The following is a 21,369-nucleotide window of genomic DNA, read 5'->3' as shown; positions in this document are numbered from 1 at the left end:
AGCATAGTTGGTCGCAGTCGTCACAATAGCGTTGCGGCATCCTTTTTTGGATAGTGTTTCTACCTCCTTTATTACTCCCCTCTGTCGTTTCGTGTTTCCCGAAACGTTATTCATATGCTTTTCACATTTCAAATGACGCGTCCAATAGGAGGAAAACTGTGTTCCGTAGTCGCAGTCCTTGCAGTAGTGCTTTGTCGTCTTCTTGGGTGGCTGTCTTACCTCTTCCACCTCTTTTTCAATGGAGCCTTTAACACGCTCGTTTTCTGCAACTTTCTGTTCATGGTATGGGCTATTCCGCTTGTCTCTCAATAGGCTGCTGAATTGAATATAATCCTCGTTACAGGGTTTGCAGTGGTATAGTTTATCTTCCAGGACGGTTTCACCGCTAAGTGAAGAGTTGAGTGGAGAGGTGCGTGTAGAGCTGGTTCGAGAGCTGGGTGGAAAGCTGAGTGGAGAGCTGAGGTCTTCTTGATATAACGACTCTGCCTCACTTTTCGGGACAGTCTCATCAGCGATCACAATGTTGTCTTCATTCTCTAGCGACGCTTCCTCAATACTGCCTTCGTCCGAGACATCCGTACTCTGCTGGTGTACCACGAGAGGGCGTTCCAAGACCCTCAAGCTGGCAAACATTGTGGAAGCCTAGGTTGGACTCAGATGTCTGGTGATTCGCGTCGCGCGGCGAGCGGCTCGACGATTCGCCCGTCGAAGTATCGCCTTGACTCTGCGAATTTCTGACTTGAGCTGCCGCGGGTTCCTGATCGGCTCGTCGTCGTCAGAGCTGGTGTCAGATTCGTGATCGGGACCAAGGTCGAGCACGCTATCGTCTATGCAAAAAGCTTGTTCGCTGGTGCGAGTAATATCTTGTTGGCTGATACGGGTGTCGTTCGCTGCCGTGGGCTTTACTAGAGATGCATCGAGCAGCAAAGAAGCGGGCTGTGCCGGGAGATGATCTGGTATCTTCCATTCCTTTTGTAAAGCTGTTGTAATCATACCAGAAAGCAACGCTACCGTGGCCTCGCTGCATTGTTCTAGTGTTGTGTTCATCTTGATAGGAAGATAGCGCAGATGTTGGTCTGAGAGAGTTGAGATGAGGTTCTGGTGGAGGAAAGCGTAAGCAGAACGAGTGTATAGATACCAACTAAGGGTATAGAGTGAGGAGAGAAGGGTGCGCCGCTTTGCTCATACTCTTTGCTGGTGCGCGTCCCATGGTAGCGAAATGGCAGCCTGAGTTTGGAACTCGCCACAACCAAAGTACTACCAGCAGTGAGCGAATCAATAAATCCGAGTTGGCAAAACGTATAAATAGCATCTACAACGAGGCCGACTTGGACCAGAAGAGACACGGTAGCGGATATGCATGCATTCAGAGATGTCACGGCTTTCATTTTGTTCACTTATGATGCTGGCCAGGCTACAAGATGACAGTGTACCACATGAGTAGGATGCCGCCTACATAATCGTGAGCCGCGAAATCTTTCAAGGTTTGATATAATCCCGGAGTATACAAGGCAAGTTTAGAGTCAACATGGCAGCTAGTAAGAGCAATGTGTTCTTCCAGATGTTGTCAAGTATAAATTGAGGCTTGGTGTCCACGCATTTCTCCAATCGAGTCATTGATGAATGATTGTAGAAAGACATTGACGACAGCAGCAATCGACGCAGTTCCAAATTGGTGTTGCTTGGACCGACGTCTGTGCTGTTGATCATCCCTACTCATAGTTCTGGGACACTTGAGGGTAGCAACCGAGTCCGTTCGCGACAGCCGTAGTGTGAACCTAACAGCATGAACTTATCCAGGGTCTTCATCTCATTCCGTTGAATAGCCTCCGCACGATCCAGCCGTTGTTGCCACATCTGGTATACCGATTCGAAAGGCCATTGCGCAATTCATACCAAACAAAGAAAAGAAGCCCATCATCATGCGTCAAATAGTGCAGCTATGATGACAATAGAAATGTCGCTTCAGGCGTTCTGTAACCGAGAGCGGGGCGGAAGGATGATGCGCAAAGCTCGCTCGGTTGGCGCACAACTTTGTTCGAGAAGCGTTCGATGCTTTCGTCTTGCTGGGGTTATCCCTGACCTGGCTTTCCTTTGCTCTCGCGATAAACGAGATCTTATTATATTTTCAGCGGGCACTCGCGAAAGCCTTTTCCGCGAATACATGATCGTTGGAAGATTTTTAAAACAGGCTTCTCCGATGTCGCATTCTTCACGTCGCACAGAATGGTAGACTTGCCTACGCATACATACTTATAGCGGCCCTTTAGATGCAGCTTGTCAGCCCTAAGGCCAGGGTCTTTTTGGTCGTGTAACATTGGACAAGGGAGTTGCAATGCGCTTTGCAAAGTCCAACCAAATTGTTTAGTGTGGACGTTGTTTGGCGGCGATGGTGAGGTGTCCAGCAGATATTTCGACACGTGTTGACGGCCTCCTAGTGCTACCTAGGCGGAAGGACAAGTCTTGCCAATGATGCACCCCCTACAGGTTGGTCACATTCAGCTGTACCGGGCAATGGGTTAACTTGACATGCGTTTATTATCCGCTGATAGCCCTTGAGACCTGGGTAGCACCAGATGTTCGTTGTGGGTGCTCAGGCTGAGTCTAGCTCCAGACACGGCGTTGTGGCTGGCAATCGAAGCCGCCCTTGAAATATGCCCGTTGCGTACGGGTAAATAGCCAGGGAAATTGACATTGGACAAGCGGAAGTTACTGTCAGCACGCGCTTTAGATAGGACGACGCGCGCCGCTGGGAAGGGAAGCCGGCCCGTAGACGCAGTGTGGAGATCGAAAGCTCTTGTGCTTGATCGTTCAGCGCGTTGGACAGCGCAGCGTTGTCACAACGGGACTATACGTCACCCCAGACTGAAGCGAAAGGTCATGATGAGGGCACTGAGGGGCCATTGCGTGATGCAAAGGGAAGGGCGAGCCAAGGGCATCGAAAGATGCAAGCTGCCATAGAATCGTTCGCCGTGACGATGCATGAGCAAGCCACCGATAGCTAAGCGACAGAGGGAAGCGACAGAGGGTAGCGACTATGAGAGGTGTTCGAGAAGAGATCCCGCGCCGGCCACGCCGGGACCCAGGTAGTGCGCAATCAGCCTTAATCAAATTTTGCCAGTCCGGGACGGGCGAGGATTGATGCGCTCGTCTCACTGGCACAGAAGGAATTGCGTCGTCCCAAAGGCCGGCTGCATGTTCTGTATTGTACCCAGCGTCCCAATCGCACCGAGGCTCGGCAGCACCCAGGCCCAGTACACCAGGCATAGACGGGTGACGGAATGACACTGCACGCCGCATATTGCTTGGCTCAGTAAGGTACTTGGGGTGCTCGCACGCGTAGCTCCAATCGATGCAGAGACCCAATAGACAGGTGCAGCAGGACGGACGGGAAGAAGCTGATTGCAGGAAGAACAGGTGTGGCGGGATCCATGTTGCGATGCGCCAGATAACACGTGATTGTCCCGATGCAGGCTAGCGCCGCCATTCAGGTCGAAGTCCTTTTTGAATCTGGGAGCGGTCTGCGTCTTTAGCCTTCTACGACGAAATTCCCGATCGCTGGCGCTGCATCTGCTTGCCGCCATATCTTCGCTACGTTCGCTCCCTCAGCCAGCTCACCGAGCGCGTTGTTAGTCAGTACCCTGTTCGCTACCTTCCGCTCAAGCGAGACTCGCTTGTGGTAGGCAACCTGTAAGTTAAAGTCGGTCGATTCATTCCTGGCACTGCCACATGCGCCCTCATTACCTGCTAAAGGCGGCTAGCTATGCTGCAGCCCACCACTCCACTCATCCTGCCTCCTAGACGGAAAGTGAGGGATATCGCGCATCGCGACGTCTTCTTTGCATGTCAGAGAGACGCCTATTCTCATTCCAGTCGTCATTCCAATCATCGATTCCCACTCCCCATCCCTTTGTCGTTTGCAGCTGTCATTTCAACTATTTTCCCGCGTTATTGAGGCAGTTATTCATCCATGTAGTGCACGCACAACTACTTGCAGCGCGGCGGCGTCGAACCGAGCACCGAGCGAGGCCAGGCCCCTGTTCCGCGGGTCAAAACGCCTTCGCCAACTCAGCTAATCCCAGTTCCGTGCCAGGCTTGCCGTCCCTCCTCCCATCCGCCTCAAGCTTTCTAGCGCCGCCGTGCTCTTCAAGTCAACCCCAAGAACTGTCGAGCGCCCTGGTGGCATACTCCATTGCTAGCCCATGTCGCACGACTTTTCCACCCAGATCAACCAGGCGCCCTACTCGCCCGCTCCATCGCACTTTTCGCACCAGAGCATGGCCGATCCTAACATGCAGTCGCGCCAGCAGCAGGCCGTCGCCTATCCCTCACCGCACTCGTACCCGTCGCCCTCGATGCAGCCCACGTACACCTACCCGCCTCCTCAAGGCCAGCAGAGTAATGAGGGCTATCGAAGCTCTCCCCAGGGCTCCCAAATGTCGTTGCCGCCGCTCAATCTGCCGCCAATACGTTTGCAGGATGGACAGCAGTCTCAGGCGCAACCTCAGCCGCCGTCCCAGCCCATGGGCTCTCCACTCCCACCGCCGCAGCACGCTATGCAGCAGTACTATCCTCACCCAGGGCATGCGCAGCCCGGCCAGCCCATGATGGGCAACATGGGCCCGCAGTTCAATGCGATGCGATACCAGCTGCCACCCCAAGGCGACCAGCGAGTGCTCTCTGGCGGTCGCCACAAGAAGGAAATCAAGCGTCGCACAAAGACTGGCTGTCTGACATGTCGCAAACGAAGAATAAAAGTAAGTGCATACGTCAATGGAACGCGGGTAGACGCGACGCGAAGTCAGAGGAGCTATTGTCTTGTCGCTTGCTTAACCGAGCGAGGAACCCAAACTCCTCTAATCCAACCTCTCGCGTGCCAGAAACGACCGATTGTGCAGCAACACGGTTGGCCAATGTGCTGCAGCACTTGCCCTCGCATCAGCGTTGTCGTGGGCTGCGAACACACTTCCCGTCTTGTTTCTTGCAAATTTTCCTGCACCGCGCACCAACATCACTACTCACCGGCACATGCGCTAACCAACACCCCGACAGTGCGACGAAGCCCACCCCATGTGTAGAAACTGTCAGAAGAGCAAACGAGAGTGTCTTGGTTACGATCCAATTTTCAAGCAGCAATCTGGTCCCGCCCAAATACAACCTGCTCCCAACTCAGCGCCCGCACCCCACGCGACAAGCGCACCGGCGCCCGCCCCGTCATCCTCGACATACAGCCAGAGTCCGGTACCTCAAGGCTACGCACCTGCCTCCTCCGCTGGGTACGCGACTACCGCAGCTACCACGAGTGGTGAGCATCAGCAGGCCAACTTCCACGCCATCGACCCTGCACTCGCGCAAGCTGATCCTGGTCTACAACAAAACCAACATTACAACGGTGTGCACGCCATGGACCCTGCTATGAGAGGCCCTCCAGGCGCTAACCCTTACCCACCTCCACCAGAGCCTATGAAAGGTTGGTCCCCTGCTCCATATCCTCAACTTCATCCTAACCCAGATTCAGGCAAGCGATTGAACATTCAGGACATCTTTGGTATATGTAACCACAGCCCACCCGAGGTTCCTCAGCGGACCTCGCCAGTGCCACGTGAAGTTGACGACGAGTTCACCCGTATCTTCCTCAATGACTACTGCCAAGGGCTCGACGTCGTACTTGAAACCACCTGGTTCTCAGCAAACAACAATGCGCTCAACAGAGTTTTCAGCGACCGATACTTGCACGAAGAGGCCGCTTTCTTCACCGAGACCGTCAAGTACAAGGCTACCCAAGATGCCGATATGACCAGCATCTTTAGTCAAGAAGCTCGACTGTTATGGCATTTATTGAGTACTTGCAAGCACATGCTACCAGCCACCAACGGATCACCACCAGAGGGTGAGGACTTCCAAATAAGAGAGGCCCGAGCGCGCCTCGACGTTCTGGAAGCTCTTCTGACGAACCAAAATCTCGACTCGAATCCTACACGCCAACTCGCATATCCCGCTAGCCTTGACGAGGAAACTCGTGCACAAGTCGACTTCTGGCATCATCTTGGAGACTTCGTCCAATACGCAGACTCAGACACCGCACCGCCCGGAGCCGCCGACAGCGCTCTTGGAGTCCTGCGTGGCGTCCTGCATATGCGCGAGGTACGCGACGCCATCTACTCGATTGCAATCGCTCGTCACTACGGTAGCCGCATTGGTGGTTTCCCCAACGCCTTACCAACCCCTGTCGGCCAACCTCCAGAGAGCGACTTGAATAAGCTTCTCGTTGCCATGTCGTTTATCAGTCATGAGAGCCGTTCTGCTACCCAGCAGGTTCTTGCGCGTATTTGCGACATGGCAATGTTCTCTTGGACGGCGAGTAGGATGCCGAGCCAAAGTCATCAACCGCAGAGCGTCTATCCTCAATAGGGTTTGATAATAGATGGTGCCCGTTTTCGATGATGCTTGGTGATGGGTTGTCCCGAAGTGTGGAGACGACTTTGCGAGTCGAGTTGAGTTGAGCTGAGTTGAGTTGAGTTGAGTTGCCTTTGGGCTAAAACCAGTTTTTATACCAAAGGATTGGAAAGTCTGCATTCATTGTTTGCATTTCTGGAGCGAGGGCGTTGTTCCATCTCCTTTGCCATTGTTTGGCATCATCTTTCGTTTATGATTGCTTTATTCCCCAGCACAAATCCTCTCACACCCACGTTTCTATGATTGCGTTATTCTCATTTCTGTTTGCATCTACCGCGCGTACGGAGCTGGTGGTCATGTATCTTTGTTTTCTTTGGGCAGGCATTCACAAGATATACCCGGTTCGTCGATCGTGTCCTGTTCATTCTTCTCGTATATATGGCAGACCTATATATAGGTTGTTGCTTTAATCACTGTTATCTCTGGTGGCTTGAACGAAAGGAGCGATCTATGGAAGTAAAGCTTTTTTTTTTGGAAAGTGTAGGGAGTATCAATTGCATCATACTCTTAGAAAGTAAATGGTAGCCTCATGTTCTGTTAATCGTGCACTATTGAAAATGATGCAGACCTCCAGCCGCCGTTCGGCAATAATCTCCAATCAGCAAAGACCATTCATATATACTACCAGACTAGCGGTGAACCACCCATCCTTTCCATCACTCTCAACCACCGAACAGTATTCCCGGCAAAACTCATCCCCATCAGCGCTTATGCCACTACATCAGTGCTCGGAAATAAGCCATTGTTACCACCAAGATCCTGCCCCACATATCCTCTGTACCACAAGACTACTGCATCTTTCCCTGCATCCACACTCCACATACAACTCATCAGCCGTTTGTGTCATCAACCCCCCTTGTGTCATCGTATCACGACAACGGCGGCTATACCGACTGGTCCGCTTGCTTTTTGTGTCTTTCAGCTTTCTGTGTAGGCTTGGTTACCAGCAATGTATGAAATTTCTCCGAACGGAAAAAAAGGGAAAGCGTGGTTTTGTGTAAAAGTAAAGCACTGGAAGTTTCCATGGATTGGGAGGAATGATATGTGGCGTGTACGTAGTTGTTTCTGGCCAGTAGTTGGTATGGAAAGGCGAGAGAGAGAGGGAGAGAGTAGTGTTGATTCTGGATATTATTTTTTCTTAGGAAATTTCAAGCGCATGTTATACATATGCACGGCAGGAGTAGATTTCCACAAGATGTTAAGCTTTGCGTGAATGGCTCTAGCTGTTTTTTTTTGGTCAAGCTCGATTCGTTGCGAGAGAATACCAAAGGAGAATAATATGCGAACAGCAGTGAGTGCGTTCAAAGATCGCCCATTGCAGATATGCCGTGTACCATCCCAGCTTCCCAGTCATTTCTGCTTTCTCCACCAGGCTGACGTCTCCTCCACTGGAAAGTCTCTATCATCGACACTTTGTTCGTGGAGTGCCGTACGAGACGATTGTTGTCTTGCGTCACCTTTGTTGTACAGAGGTCGGAGGAGGCTGACTAGGCAACGGGTCATTTCCGTGCCTTGATGCTGTGGAACGAGAGGTTAGTTTTTCCCTTCTTAGTTATGGCAGGCGCGGAGGGTTGGAAGGTCATGTGTTGACGAATCAGAATCAATTGAATCGTTACAACTGAATTCCTGTTGTCTTTTGGAAAAGAGGCACGATGACTTCGATTGCCGCATTATTTCCTTTCGAATGCCACACGCTTGATCTCCATAAATCGAATGTTCAACCAACCATCCTTGCTGCGGCATATCATTCTTCCAACATACGTATTTTCTACCACTGCTCCCCATCCCCCAACACCCTATGCAACAACACCCTCCCAAACTTACTCTCCCCGGGACTCCTCGTACACCACGCCACCCTATTCCCCCTCCTCGAATCCCTCCAACCCCCCGCATCACCCACAACCTCTTCACTGAGATCGCCTTCGCCCTCTGTAACCTGCATTTCGATATTCTCGTCAGTAACACAGCCTCACATATACAATTCTCGACAAGAAGGAGCATTATAACTAACCGGCCGCCCCCTCCGATCAACAATCGTACACCCTCTCGTCCACTGCCCACTCGTCTCAACCCGAACGTCCTCCTCTTTGAACTTCCACAGCGGGTTTGTGGGGCATAAAGCGTACCAGATGGTCAGCGGGTCGTGGAGTTGCAGCCCTTGCTTCGTAGGATCATGCTGCGGGTTCAAGCTTGCGTTTTTCGCAAACGTTGCGCTGAGGAAGAGGGCGGTCCATTCAGCTAGCGGACTCCCCTTTATGGGTTTCAGGTTGACGTAGTCTTCGTACATGGTTTTGGGTAGGACGTGGAGTTCTGTTGTGTCGAGCGGGAAGAGTTTGATTGTTAGTCTGTAGAGGTGGAAGAGGGATAAAGTTAGTTGTTTTGTCTCATGTGCAATTACGCATATAGTTTGGAACTTGCCTCTTGCTCAACTTTTCCGGGTAAGGCGGTAACTGCTCCTTTTTGTTGTTTGAAATAACGGGTGGCATGGTGAGATGGGGGTTCTGCGATGTCAATGCGAAGACGCGGGCAGACGCTACGGAGTCGGCGTAAGTGTTGAATTCGGCTCCTGGGGTCATCTGGTTGCGTTTGTTTAGCGAATACCGAAGAGAAGTATTCGGCTGTTTGATCAAACCGAATGGTGGAGCGGGAATAGAGAGGGTAGTTGGGGAGTAGATGAGGTGGAGGGGTGGCGGTGAACGCTATGAATAGCCTTTCAGAGCTGTGTATCGCCCGATTGGGGTTGGGACAAGGGGATATGGGGAGTGAGGAGTAGAGGATAAAACTTACATTTCCAGGCGCATCGATAGCACCACCCATAACAACTACCTCCTTGACCTTCAAAAACGTCTCTGGGTCCTTCGCAGCAGCGATAGCAAGATTCGTCAGCGGACCAACAGCCACGATAGTAATCGTATCCGGTTCGTTCTCCCTCAACAAGTCGAGCATGACTTCATGTGCTGGTTTGAGCGACGGCGTAAAGAGCGAGTGCTTCTCCTTGACCTTTTGCAGCGCTGCAGCTTCTTCCGCCGCAAGATTCTTCGGCTGAGGTGTGAAGAGTGATTTCCACGTCTCCTCGGGCGAGAGATGGGGGTGCTGTTCCAGATCAGCGAGGAATCGAGGACATGTTGTGGTGGGAGGAAGAACGCACGCTATGATGTATACCTCCAAGTCCATCGATGCCATCTGGGGAAATCACATCAGCTTTCCACTCTCTAACCCATCTCATCCAACTCAGAGAATGTTATTGTCGACTTACGGAAAAAGTCTGCCACCATCATGTGTTCCGCCAACGGCTCTTCAGCACCAACAGCGACTGTTATGCATATTAGTATCTTACTACCTTCTCGCAGTCATCTCTGCGTATCGAAAAAACCTACCAATAGGTTTCCTCGCATTCAATGTTTCAAAGCCCTCCGGCCTCCCATTTTCTTTCCGCCATGCCCTCTCCTTCTCGATGTAGTGGAATAGCGTAACCACATTCCTTAGGCAACTATTATCCAGTTAGCCAGTTCTCCATCTATCCCTCCATTCGTGGAAAGAGGTAGAGGTTCGCAGTGGCGAGTATTTCCAACTCACTTCTTCACCTCGACATTGCCAAATGTCAAACTCAACATCAAAATATCCAATTCCTCGCTCTTGGCCGAAAAGGCCAGAAGCATGGCTAGAATATCATCGACGCCCTATCATTTCATCAACTCTCGTTAGCCTAGCTCAACTACCAACTTTCTCCCTGATCCGCCTATCCCTGCTCTTTCTAATGGTTCCATACGGGGGACATGCCAAACTTTGAAGTGGGACAGGCAACTTGGAGAAGGGAAACCAAAGGGCAAAAACCATAGGGCTGTTCGCGGAGGAAAAGTAGAAGCTCTTTCTTGTTTCAAGCAGGAGACCTCCACCATCCTCCCTTTTGCCTCCCCAGAGTCCTCCACACCGACACTTTACCCCGCATTTTCTTTGGGGCAAAGGTACGTACTTACGGGGTCGGTATCTATAATTATCTTGCTGGGCGCCATGTTGTCGGTTCCGTTTAAAGATTGAGGAGTAGAGGTTCAAAATGGGTGTTTGTAGTAGTATAGAAAAAGCGTTGTTTGTTAACTTGCTTGCATGATACGTATGTACGATTAGATAACTAGCGTGCGCTACCGCAAACCCACATGCAACGCCTACACACCAAACCACGCGTGGCAGGTGTGTACATTTCTCGCAAACGCGCGAACACGGAGTTCCCCGATACCCGCTCCACTTTGACGTAGTGGGTCCGTCTCGTATCGTATTTCCCAAAAGGAATCGAGTAAGCAAATGCGCGGATAGGTGAATTTGGGTCCATGGACAGGTGGACCAAGTGCATTTGCCATATATGTAGATAAAATAAAACGATTCCCCCATAAACAAGCGATCCATGACCCGATCGCGTATGACTAGAACGCCGGATGGACCGTATTTCTAACAACGTTTGCCTTAACCCAGTGCCTGGCAGAAACACATCCTAGGCCGGGGACTTGAACCCATCTCTCCTTCTTCCCAACTCCCAATTGTCTGGTCTGTGAGTGGTTCCAAACCGCCATCGCAAGAACATAAACGTTTATATAACGAATATACAGGTGACCGTTTCGCTGCCATCGTGGGCACGTGTCGTAATGCGTGAACATAGATTCACGTCTAGTAGACCTTCTTCTTCTCGTCGACGGAAAATTGACCGGGGCCCATGTTGACCAGCAAGAGGAGGCCGCCAACAATGGAAAGGATTTGGAAGAAGTCGTACTTGGCAAAGTCCTTGTGGGGGTGGTGCGGGTGCAGTGTCCACCAGTTGTTGACATAGAGATTGAAGACGCTGAGAATAAGCACCAGCATAATGGCCGAGAACTTGGCCTTGAAACCAACAACAACCATGACACAAGCCACAAGTCCCAAAAGACTAGCAATGATTCTCCAGAAGCCCCAGTCACCACGGAAAACGAATCCGACAAAGAGGAAGATGAGCAAGACACGACCAGCAAGCTGGAAGTACATCTTCTTATCCTTCTCGTCGAGTTGGGGTAGGCCAGCAGGCGCGAACTTCTTGCGGACCCAGGAGTCAGACAATACCATAAGCAGACCGCCCATGACAGACAGGTTGCGCAGGAAGAAGTTGAGGTCGAAGACAAGCCCGTAACCGATTCCTTGTAAAACGACGACGGCCATGAGGCCCGCGACGCTGTATTCAGAGTATTTGCGGAAGATGACACCAAACGAGCAGACGATCATGAAGATGATGTTGGTGATGAGAAAGAGGTGTGTGACTCCGTTCCAGACTGAAAATATGGATAGACCACGTTAGCAAATGTTGACCACGCGCTTGTGTGAGGGGGTATTGGTGAGGGGGCGGGACGTACTGTGGCGGTAGTCGTGTAGGTATGTGAGCTGATCAGTCCATTGTGTAACGATTCTTAGGGCATCTTCGAGGAAAGTAACGACGATGAGGAAGCGGCCGATGCCAGGTAGGTAACTAAGAATCACATTCACTCGTTAGCCAAGTTTCTCTCTCGAGCGGCCGAGCGTTGTGTGACCCATTGCTGGTGTAGCACAAAACAAGCGGCATTGTAACTCACGGCTTGATGGGGTCGGCGACAGTGTCCAGCATGTCCTCGAGCTTGCTTGTCTGCGCCCTCAATTGATCGAGCGGACTGGGGTCATTTCTGCTCTCGTCGTTGCGCCCCGAGTTGCCGAATGGGCTTTGGTTGCCCAGATGGTAGCCAGCTGTGCCGCGTATCTGCGCCATGGCTGGTGCAGTTGTGTAGTAGAGAAGTGAAGAAAAAGAGGGTGGGCGGCGAAGTTGTAAGAAAGGTGATTGGGGGTCTCGCTGCGCTGCTCCGAACAGGTGTCCTTCACGCGATTGAACTTCGGAAACGTCAGATTATGTCAGCGCGACTAGACCTATTGCGCGTTACCTTGTAGTCTCACTATAACTCCTTCTGTTGCAGGCTAGTATAAATTGCAGGAGTGGGATAGTTGTCTAGTTTAGTTGGCGCGTGACGGCTGTTGTTATATAGATAGAATGCACGAGATATTGCGTCGCGCCGTGTGTGCTGTTTTCCCAGGGTTGCTGTCGCGCTCGTCCCTCGGTTCACGCAACCTACTAAGAGTTACCACTTAGAGGCCAGATTTCTCAAAACATACACTCGTACTCATGGCGTCAGAAATATGAGTCGGTACGAAATACTTCCGAACCAATTCTGACTAGCTATCTCACCACTTGGCACGGGCACTTGGCCATCAGGTGGAGCACGATTGTATTTATAGCTTTCACCAACACGACACGATTGGTCAGCGTTGGGTACCAATTTCATTTTTGGGTGTAGTATTGAAGTACAAGACGAGAATGCTAGAGATACCTTTGCAATAAGATCAGATGCAACAACCCCATACGCCGATGCTTTTCCATTACCTGGATAGCAAAGTAGAGGAAGGAACCCATCCAATGTTCCAGCCATACCCATGCTTACAAGGACAATTCCACCGTCATATTGAGTTGTGCCCATCCGTCATGCCAAATATGATACCATCGTGATGCACATTGTCAATTGTTGGATTGACGCCAAGGTCATGGGGTTGACCAAGATTCGAAAGGTGTATCGTTGTCCAGGGTACGTGAATGCACCCGAGGTCCTGAGACGAGCTGTTGGCTTCGCGACGTTTGTGAACTTCACATGACCGCCCAGTCATCGGCGTCGTCGCCAGTCTTGGGGTTGAACTCTTCGGCAAGGATCTGGTACCGAGAGCTGGGGTTCTTGTTCTCCTTGATGGTCTCCGTTGGACGAACTGGCTTGGCGGACTGCTGCGGCTTCGTCTCGGTGACGTTATTGAGCTCTTCAGCGAGTTCCTCGTTCACGGTCTTGCGCTTCGTCTTGCCGCCCTTGGGAACCGTGGTCCAGGCCGAGTCCTCCATAGCCAGTCTCATCTGCTCTTCCTCAGAGGGGAGGCTGTTGAGAGGGGTAGAAGTCTTAGCAGCGCCGCTGGTAGGGGCAGTGGTTTTAGTAGCAGTCTGGACGGGAGCCTCGAAGGTGTCGAGGAGTTGACCAGTCGAAGCGGGCTTGGGAGGCTGAACAGCACCACGAGAGGGCACCTCGGTCCAAGGGTTCGAGGCAGGGGGCTTGCTCTGTCCAAGACCATTCTTGGCCGGCTCACCACGAGCCTCACGAGCGACGCGACGCTGCTTCTCCTCAAGAGCCTTGCGCGCCTTCTCCTCTTCCTCACGCGCCGCCTTGGCCTCTTCGACCTTCTTCCTGTTCTGGCGCTGCTTCTTGGATTCGGTCGCGACCTCTGCCTTTTGTGTCTGGGCCTTGACCGACTTGGCTGGCTTCTCCGAGGGCTTGATGCTCATGACAGCAGGGGAGACGGGTCGCTCACCGAGCATGTCAGAGACATCCTTGCCGCTTGGGGCCTTGTTCGTGTAGGCGGCGGGCGGTGCGACTTCCTCATCGGCAGCCTGCTTGGGGGCGGCTTGCGACAGCGTAGCGGCAGCTTTGTTGCCGGCATCTTCAACAGCCGTCTTGACTGACTTGCGAGGCGCCTTGGGCTTTGCAGACTTCTGTGCGGCCTTGGGCTTCTTCTCCGAGCTGTCCCAATTGACCGCCTCCTTGAGGGAGTTGGTAGTGGGCTTGCCAGTGGTCGATCGTCCTCGCGCAACAGCGGTATTGCCTTGATGCATGTAGTACCAGTAGACGGCGCCTCCAATGGCCAGGAACACGGCCCAGCTCATCCACGGCTCCATGATGTAAGAAGTGTGGTATGCACGTCTCGAAGATGCAGTTGGTGGTATATGTGGGATTGACTATTACAAATGTCTGATGTCAGGCAATGGTTCGAGTGCAAAGTGGCAGGAAGGTGGGAAGCCAAATGGCGAGAGCAGCATGACGGAGTGCAGGGAGGCGGAGCAAGGAGCAGTCGACAAAAGGGGCTTACAGGTAATTAGTTTTGCCTGAGCTTGGGCGTCGTAATGTGGTGAGTAGACGCGTCGCACAGGCTGCTTTGCTCGACGGCTTCGATGGCGTTGCGTTGCGAGAAGAGGCCAGGTAAAGGTGTTGAACCGCTTCGGGAGCTACTCAACCGTCGAGTGCAACCACCAAATCGCACACTTGACACTGGCGGCGCAGTGTTGGAGGAGGATCGTGTTGAATTCACGTGCTACACTCCCGCATCGACTCGGTGTGTCGAAGCTAGCAATGTAGGGCGAGAGAAAGAGGAATTGCTGGAGGAGGCAGAGTGAAGGTGCGAGCATGTGGTAGTGAGCTTAGGAGTGCTTCCCCGTTTGGGATGCCGCTAAGCAGGGGTGAGTTGAGGCGCTGCGGCGGGCAGGATGCATACGACGGCGGATGATTATACTTCCTATATGCAATTCACTATTCCAGTCGAACCTTCTATATATCTTGTCTAATCTAATCTCAAAACACATGCCTTGATCATCACCACTTCATGGCTGCATCCACATCCATAGGCGCCTTGAAAAGGACACGAAGCATCAAGCACCAAGCTCGCGCGGAAGGCTAACTCCGACACCCCCGACCCCCGACGGCGGCCTCTAACGTTTTAAGCGGCTGAACACGAAGCCATTCATCATCTGCCGCTGCATCATTGACATGTCGCCACTGTTACATGGTCTCGCAAGCAGCCCTCTCTATTCTTCTAGTCTCCTCGTAGCCAACAGCGGTCTCTTCTGGTCAGTCCGGCGAAGGTGATACACTTTTAGCCGCGATGATCATTGACATATGAATGACTATCGCCCTTGCAGTACACAAGTTCGACTTGAGAATAGCTGATCTGGTGCAAAAGGAACAAACAGCAGTATATGGACCAACGACTATCATTCGACTACCTAGGGTATCAACCAACAAAAAGAACCCCAACCCTGTATACCTCATAACTCGTTACCCATTCCCATTTGGTATACAACAACGCCAACGTAGACTCCAGAAGGCTCGGACCGCCCCTGCGACAACAAACACGAAAAATAAAACATGATCCTCGAATCGAGAGAAGCCACCCGACTTGCCTATATCGTTATCACAACCATCACCAACGCCTCTTCCCCACAGCCCCCTCCCCACTATCATCACCCCCTGCTTTCCTCTTCCTCCCTCCCACCTCACTATTCAAACTAGAACTGCGACTCATTGGGGGCGTCGCAACGCCCACGCCCACGCCAGCCATCCCAGCTCCCTCTCCCATCGGCCTCCCCGAAAAGAACACTCCACCAGACATCACTGCACCATTCTGTGGCGACGCCATTTTCTGCGCCTGCCCTGCTGCCATGGCTGCCGCTCGCTGTTGAGCAAGTAGAGCCGCCTGATTCCTCTGCGCAATCTGCATCTGCCTCGCAATATCACCCAACCCCGGTCCAACGATATTCCTATCCCCAATAATGGTAGCGCCGCAGTTCACCGTGATGTTGATGTTAGACCAGCGTTTTATGCCTCGCACTTGCGTCGTCGACGTACACTCCCTCTGAGCCCTTGGACTTGTTGGCGTTGGCGGACGAGCAGTTGCAGCGTTGTCGTCGGAGTTGGAGTTGGCGGACGGGGATGAAGAAGTAGTAGTAGTAGTAGTAGAAGGGGTGGTGTCGTCCCCGGTAAGTATACTGGAAATCAGATTCGCTATCCGTACGCTATCCATTTGCGCAATGGAAATTATGTTTCCATGGCCTCGGATCTGGGTGGCGGCGTTTATGGTGATTTCGGGTGTGTCGTCGTCGCACGTTTCTTGACTGTTGAGGTCATCGGAGTCTCGCCCTTCTTGTGGTAGGGGGTCGTAGGGAGACATTATGTCGGGCATGGGCATATTGGTGTCTATGATTGTGTGGTATGCGGGTGGTGCTACTGTTGGTATATGCTCTCCCGATATTGAGGAGGAAGGTGAAGGCGAGTTTAATGTTTCGTTGTTGGGATATAGGGTGGATAGTCTGTTGGTTGTTGGAGATGATGATGATGAATCGTTGTTTAGTGTTGATGCTACTTTTGCAAGATTTATTGCTGTGTCTTCGCGAAATGGGTCCATGACATATAACAAGGGCCAAGCGATACCCTCCCGATTTGTTACGAATCTTTCTTGTGGGGTATCGTGATCGTGGGGTTGTGGCGTGATGTTGATGTGACGGATTGGGCGGTGATCATGCGAGTTCGGTACCCGCACTGGCAAAATGTTCGTGGTTAAACACTTTGCCGGTGGATTGTTGCGTGACCACGAAGAGGAGTAGGATGAGATGTAAAATCAGTATATGGGCCGTGATATGATGATGTAGTAATATTGCGGATGACGTTGGCCCGTTGTTGTTATTCTTGTCGCTGTTTGTAAGACAAATCTAGCGTAAGTCAGCAAAAGATGCCCTTTTACACGAAAGGATTCAGGAACTACGAACAGCCAACCCTCAACACTAGACTCAGTAAATCTCGTATAACTATGAATAATGGCATGTCACCTATATATACACCCATATCCTTCCGCACGCCGCCCACTAGTCACCACTTCACCTGAAACACCCAACACAATACCTAACACAATAAGAAGAACCAGCTCGCATACCTCCCTAAACACCCACGCGCCACACTGACACACCTCGTAAAATAGCTAGCCGTTACCGGTAGAGAAGACTTCGGATCTCGGGCCTCTGGTACGGCCATTGTTGCTATTGTCACAATAAAGATGCGCTAGACTGATTTCGGCCGTCTTTGCTGTGGTGCGCCAGCATTGGATGGATAGTATGATCGTCCTACGAATAAGAAGGTGGAGGACACATCAATGTGGTCCAATCACTAGGTAGTATGGCATGTAGGTAGGAATGTGGGTCGATGGATGATGGCTGATTGGGAGAGGCGCTAAGCGCCAATGTACGACGGCACCTGCACTGACAATAGCATCAAGTTTGTACACCTGCTGTACTAGGCTGGGTTTAATTGGTAGACACTGTAGCACTGAGCACGGATTTTGTGCGCCGCCTGTACACACCCGTGCAACGTATGCTGACTCCTCCATTCCTCATTTCTGATGTCACATTCAACAAGGCACAATAACAAGCAATGTCTTGCGCAAGACCATCATACCAATCAACACCAAGACGTTTGCTCCCACGCCACATGCACGTGAGGTGTCATGCTGGGGTGTGAGAAGCGTTGGGTACTGAGACAGTGTGTGTTGGATAGAATCGATAATGCAATAGCTGGCGTGGATGACTGGGCACATGAATGATGGGTGACAGTTTTGGTGCACAATAGGAAGAAGGCTCGCACCGAGACAATAGAATCAGCCTCGAAGGCACCATGGTGCTCTCAAGTGTTTCATAATTAGAATATATATGAGAACCTTCTTGATACAACCAACAGCGCTCGTATTTTGAAACAGAAAACAGCGTCTAGCAAATCTGATATGGCGTACTCAGACAAAGACTCAAGGCTTGCTATTACCCGGAAAATCCTTCGTAAAAACCTCAAGTTACAACCTGCACTCGTCCCATACTACACTTAGACAAGCCACCACATCCATCTTCTACGCGCCCTTCGAGCCGCTGATCCGGCATTCTGTTCCCAGAATCCTCAGTTCAGATACCCAGCGTCGACGTAGAATATATGATTGGTCCCATGCAATACCAAAGTGACGCGTCCCCAACGCGTTTGACAGGGCGCTAGGAAGGAGAGAAAGAACAATATGAACACAATATGCACTGCTAGCTGGTAAAACTTATCTGTGATGTGCCAATCATATTGTAAACCCCCGGCACGTAGTATACAACATATAGGCAGTAGCAGCAACGCCGTATGTTGTTGGCTGAGACAGTTGTTTTCGAGTTCGCACTCTACAAGGCAGATACATACCCGTGTCTGGCAAACCACATCATAGCAATGGTCCTCCAACCCGATACCTGACACCAGCCAATAGGCCACCATGTCCGAAATTTGAGGACGAGAAAGTTACGTGTTTTACAAGCCTGCCATGATGACAGGACAAGCCCAAGACGCCACGCTGCAGAAAATGCTCCAGAATATCAAATACCCATAGTCGGGTGTTCAAGCACCACCCCTGCACTGAAAGACGGGACACAAGGCAAATCGCCAGTGCAATAATCGCGGCCAAGATTGTGCTCTCACTACCGATGAAGTAAAGCCCTGTCAAGATGTCTCGAAGTCTACTCTCATCGTTGCGGTCGATATTGTTGAACCTCATGTTGCGGCCGTTCATGATAGAACAGATTTTCCGACCAAGGCGGAAGTTTCTTGTCTCGTTCGTAGAGGTAACCGCAGTTATTGCAAAGGGTACGCGGGCCTTTTGGTCCGTCGCGGACGGCCCAGACGGCAGTTCCCCAGACCCAGCAGTGTGCGCAGCGCCATGTTTGTCGCTCCCTGTAGTTGTTGTCAGTTCCGATATTCCCAATCCTCGTGTTCAATAATGAGAAAGTTACATACCCTTCTTGTAGCCCTCCATCCTGCCCGCCATAGCCGGATCCTCCTCCAGCGCCAGGCGTGCCTCTTCCAACCGGACTCAAACTTCTGAACCGCCTCTTCTTCTTGCTGCGCTCGCCGCGACCCATATTCTCTTGTCCTTCGATGTTGTTGAAGAACTCGTTGGCGGGAGTGCCAGTCATATTCGCTGTCGAGGAGAAGCGCGCAGTCTCTCTGCGTAGTCTGCGGATCTGCCTCTCGCGGTCGCCTTCACGCTTCTCAATCTCTTCTGGTGATAGGATTTCCACTTTCGGTTCCCATTCATCGCAAAGGTGCTCTTGGTCGTATCTCCAGCCCGCGCCGATTGTTGGCTCGACAGCGTCGTTGTCGATTTCGCCGTCACCAACTAGTCCGCCATTTTCACAAGCTTCCTTCTTTAGTCGCAGGACTGCTTCATAGATGCTGTGTGTCATGGCGTTCACCCACTCCCCTGATAAGCCTAGATCTGCGCACGTCGTTTTGGCAAACATCTCTGCGAACCCGGGCGGGTGCAATAGCGACCATTCGAACTTGTCTGTGTATAGTCGGTTCATGAGGTTGATGTTGAGCGTGACGATGCACCGGTAGGTGTCATCAGGGTTGTGGAGCTCTTCGGAAGGCAGGGCAGTCGCGGTCGCGCTGATGCCATTTGGAATGCCCGCTGGTGTCTGCGTGCCGTTTGTATGCGATACGCCGTTGGTCATAGGCGTCGACGCGCCGTTGGTGGCTGGTACTCGGGGTGTGGAAGTGCCGTCTCGAGATGTCGCAGGTAGAGCAGTCTTTGCATTCGTTCCTTGGATAGCGGGCGCGTTTGCGGAATGGAAGAGGGGATGTAGCGCAACACCGGCGTATTCTTCTAGCTGCTGCCGAATCTGGTTTGCGATTTGGGAGATTATGAGGGGCTTTCGATCGTTTGGCAGATCTAGTTCATCGACGAACTGCTTTGCAAACTGGTCAGGCGTCGTCAAAGCCTCGTGCAGGTTCCAAAGGAACGAGTCCTTCAGCCTATACGCAGGAGTGACGTCGGGCTGTTTGTACGCGGGTAGGTTCTCGTTGATACCAAATTCTCGAGCGTTGGAAGGTGTTGGCAGCGGCGCATCAGGGCGGAAAGCCTGGATGTCCATGTCTATTCGAATCGGTATCAACGTGACGGGCAAGACTGACTGCGTCTGCACTTGTTTTTCTGTACTGCAGTGTGTTAGCCGTCTGCATGCCATCGCTAAACGCTGCCACCATGCCACTCACAGTGTGCGCTTCGGCCTGCCCATCCAGTCTCGCCATATCCCTTGTATGTCGACAGGCGCAGTGAGCTCCTGGCCCAAAGCTGCTATTTGCGCCGTATGGTCTGCGCTGGCCACGTCCATCTTTTGCACGCTGCGCAGACCCGTCGCCCGTCGCGGTCGATCGCTATCCTCAAAGTCGTCATCATCGTAGGCATCTTCCGCATAGCTGGCAACGGCAGTTCCGCGTTTTGTCACGCGCGGCGCAGGCAGGGTATTCGAGGGCGGCACAATGGGCGATATGAGCGAGTTTCCGTGGCTCCGTAATCGCGGCGCATAACTGGACATGAAAGCCTGTGGTGGCGCCGTCTTTCCCGTACTCGTAAACATGGCTGTTGACACGGTCGATGGTTCGTGTAGGAGATGTGAGGAAGCTCAGCAGAGCTCGCGAACACTAAACGCGTCGCGATATCGGTGGGTGCACTGTATGCGGCGACAGGGGCACGGGGTCCGTCAGAAAGTTTATCGGTTCGCGATTGCCCCTACTCCTACGTCCGATAGTGAAAACCGTTCGAATTGCGAATACTCTTGCGCGTCCCTGACTGGCGATGGAATGCTTTCGCGGTTGCGAAGCGGCTAGTGTTGCCAAGACCCGCTAATACACAAGTCACTAGGGCTCTTTCCCCTTCACCTCGCATGCTCCACTTCATGATGTGACTATTGCACTCTTCGATACCATCAATGCAGCAATCGCCGCGACTATCCGAGGCCCTTTCGTAAATAATGGCATCTTCCGCGCTTGAAGAACCTGCCCTCCGTGCCAATACATCAGCAAGCAAGACTTCGAAATGTCCAGAGGCCTTCCGTCGCACAAGTTCTCTACTTGTCTATTGTAGAATACACTGTAGGTAAAAAAAGAGATGGAAATTCAGATGCGAGCCATGCCTTCTTTACATGATCAGTGGCGCCCACGACGTCGGAGCCTGATCGTTCCCTGTTGTTGTTCGCCCCTCGGTATCCTTCTACCGCTTAAGGATCAACCATGGATTCTCTATATTGCACGTAGCGCAAGTGGTTTCATGACATGGGCAAGGTAGAGGACGGATGGTACCGATGGCTATTCATAACCGTCGAGCCCTGCGCAGTCTTCATGAACTACCCGCCGTCACCGTTTCAACTAACCGCTGTCCCCGTTAAATAACCGCCAAGAATCGTTGACTAACCGCTGTCACCATTAACTGACCCCGGTC

At 51.9% G+C, this 21,369-nt stretch overlaps 5 protein-coding genes across 5 annotated transcripts; 1 reads left to right on the top strand and 4 right to left on the bottom strand.

Annotated features, from left to right (window-relative positions):
* Window positions 1-4,202: 4,202 nt before the first annotated feature.
* Window positions 4,203-6,411, top strand: ALTATR162_LOCUS4943 (uncharacterized protein; the record flags this gene model as incomplete). The annotated part of the gene is made up of 3 exons (XM_043312559.1): window positions 4,203-4,757; window positions 5,053-5,470; window positions 5,519-6,411. The coding sequence occupies 3 exons, from the start codon at window positions 4,203-4,205 to the stop codon at window positions 6,409-6,411; spliced, it is 1,866 nt and encodes a 621-aa protein (XP_043168494.1).
* A 2,429-nt stretch (window positions 6,412-8,840) lies between these two features.
* On the bottom strand, window positions 8,841-10,469 carry ALTATR162_LOCUS4942 (uncharacterized protein; the record flags this gene model as incomplete). The annotated part of the gene is made up of 7 exons (XM_043312558.1): window positions 8,841-9,032; window positions 9,244-9,549; window positions 9,605-9,639; window positions 9,713-9,769; window positions 9,834-9,946; window positions 10,033-10,136; window positions 10,434-10,469. The coding sequence occupies 7 exons, from the start codon at window positions 10,467-10,469 to the stop codon at window positions 8,841-8,843; spliced, it is 843 nt and encodes a 280-aa protein (XP_043168493.1).
* Window positions 10,470-11,115: 646 nt separating this feature from the next.
* On the bottom strand, window positions 11,116-12,214 carry ALTATR162_LOCUS4941 (uncharacterized protein; the record flags this gene model as incomplete). The annotated part of the gene is made up of 3 exons (XM_043312557.1): window positions 11,116-11,747; window positions 11,829-11,941; window positions 12,045-12,214. The coding sequence occupies 3 exons, from the start codon at window positions 12,212-12,214 to the stop codon at window positions 11,116-11,118; spliced, it is 915 nt and encodes a 304-aa protein (XP_043168492.1).
* A 924-nt stretch (window positions 12,215-13,138) lies between these two features.
* On the bottom strand, window positions 13,139-14,206 carry ALTATR162_LOCUS4940 (uncharacterized protein; the record flags this gene model as incomplete). The annotated part of the gene is made up of 1 exon (XM_043312556.1): window positions 13,139-14,206. The coding sequence occupies one exon, from the start codon at window positions 14,204-14,206 to the stop codon at window positions 13,139-13,141; it is 1,068 nt and encodes a 355-aa protein (XP_043168491.1).
* Window positions 14,207-18,613: 4,407 nt separating this feature from the next.
* ALTATR162_LOCUS4939 (uncharacterized protein) lies at window positions 18,614-20,509 on the bottom strand (the record flags this gene model as incomplete). The annotated part of the gene is made up of 3 exons (XM_043312555.1): window positions 18,614-18,821; window positions 18,885-20,087; window positions 20,145-20,509. The coding sequence occupies 3 exons, from the start codon at window positions 20,507-20,509 to the stop codon at window positions 18,614-18,616; spliced, it is 1,776 nt and encodes a 591-aa protein (XP_043168490.1).
* Between the last annotated feature and the right edge of the window lie 860 nt (window positions 20,510-21,369).

This window comes from Alternaria atra, assembly GCF_907166805.1.
Source record: "Alternaria atra isolate CS162 genome assembly, contig: 23, whole genome shotgun sequence".
Taxonomy (NCBI): Eukaryota; Fungi; Ascomycota; class Dothideomycetes; order Pleosporales; family Pleosporaceae; genus Alternaria; species Alternaria atra.
Note: the sequence above shows the minus strand (reverse complement) of the source record. Positions and strands in the feature narration are given on the sequence as shown.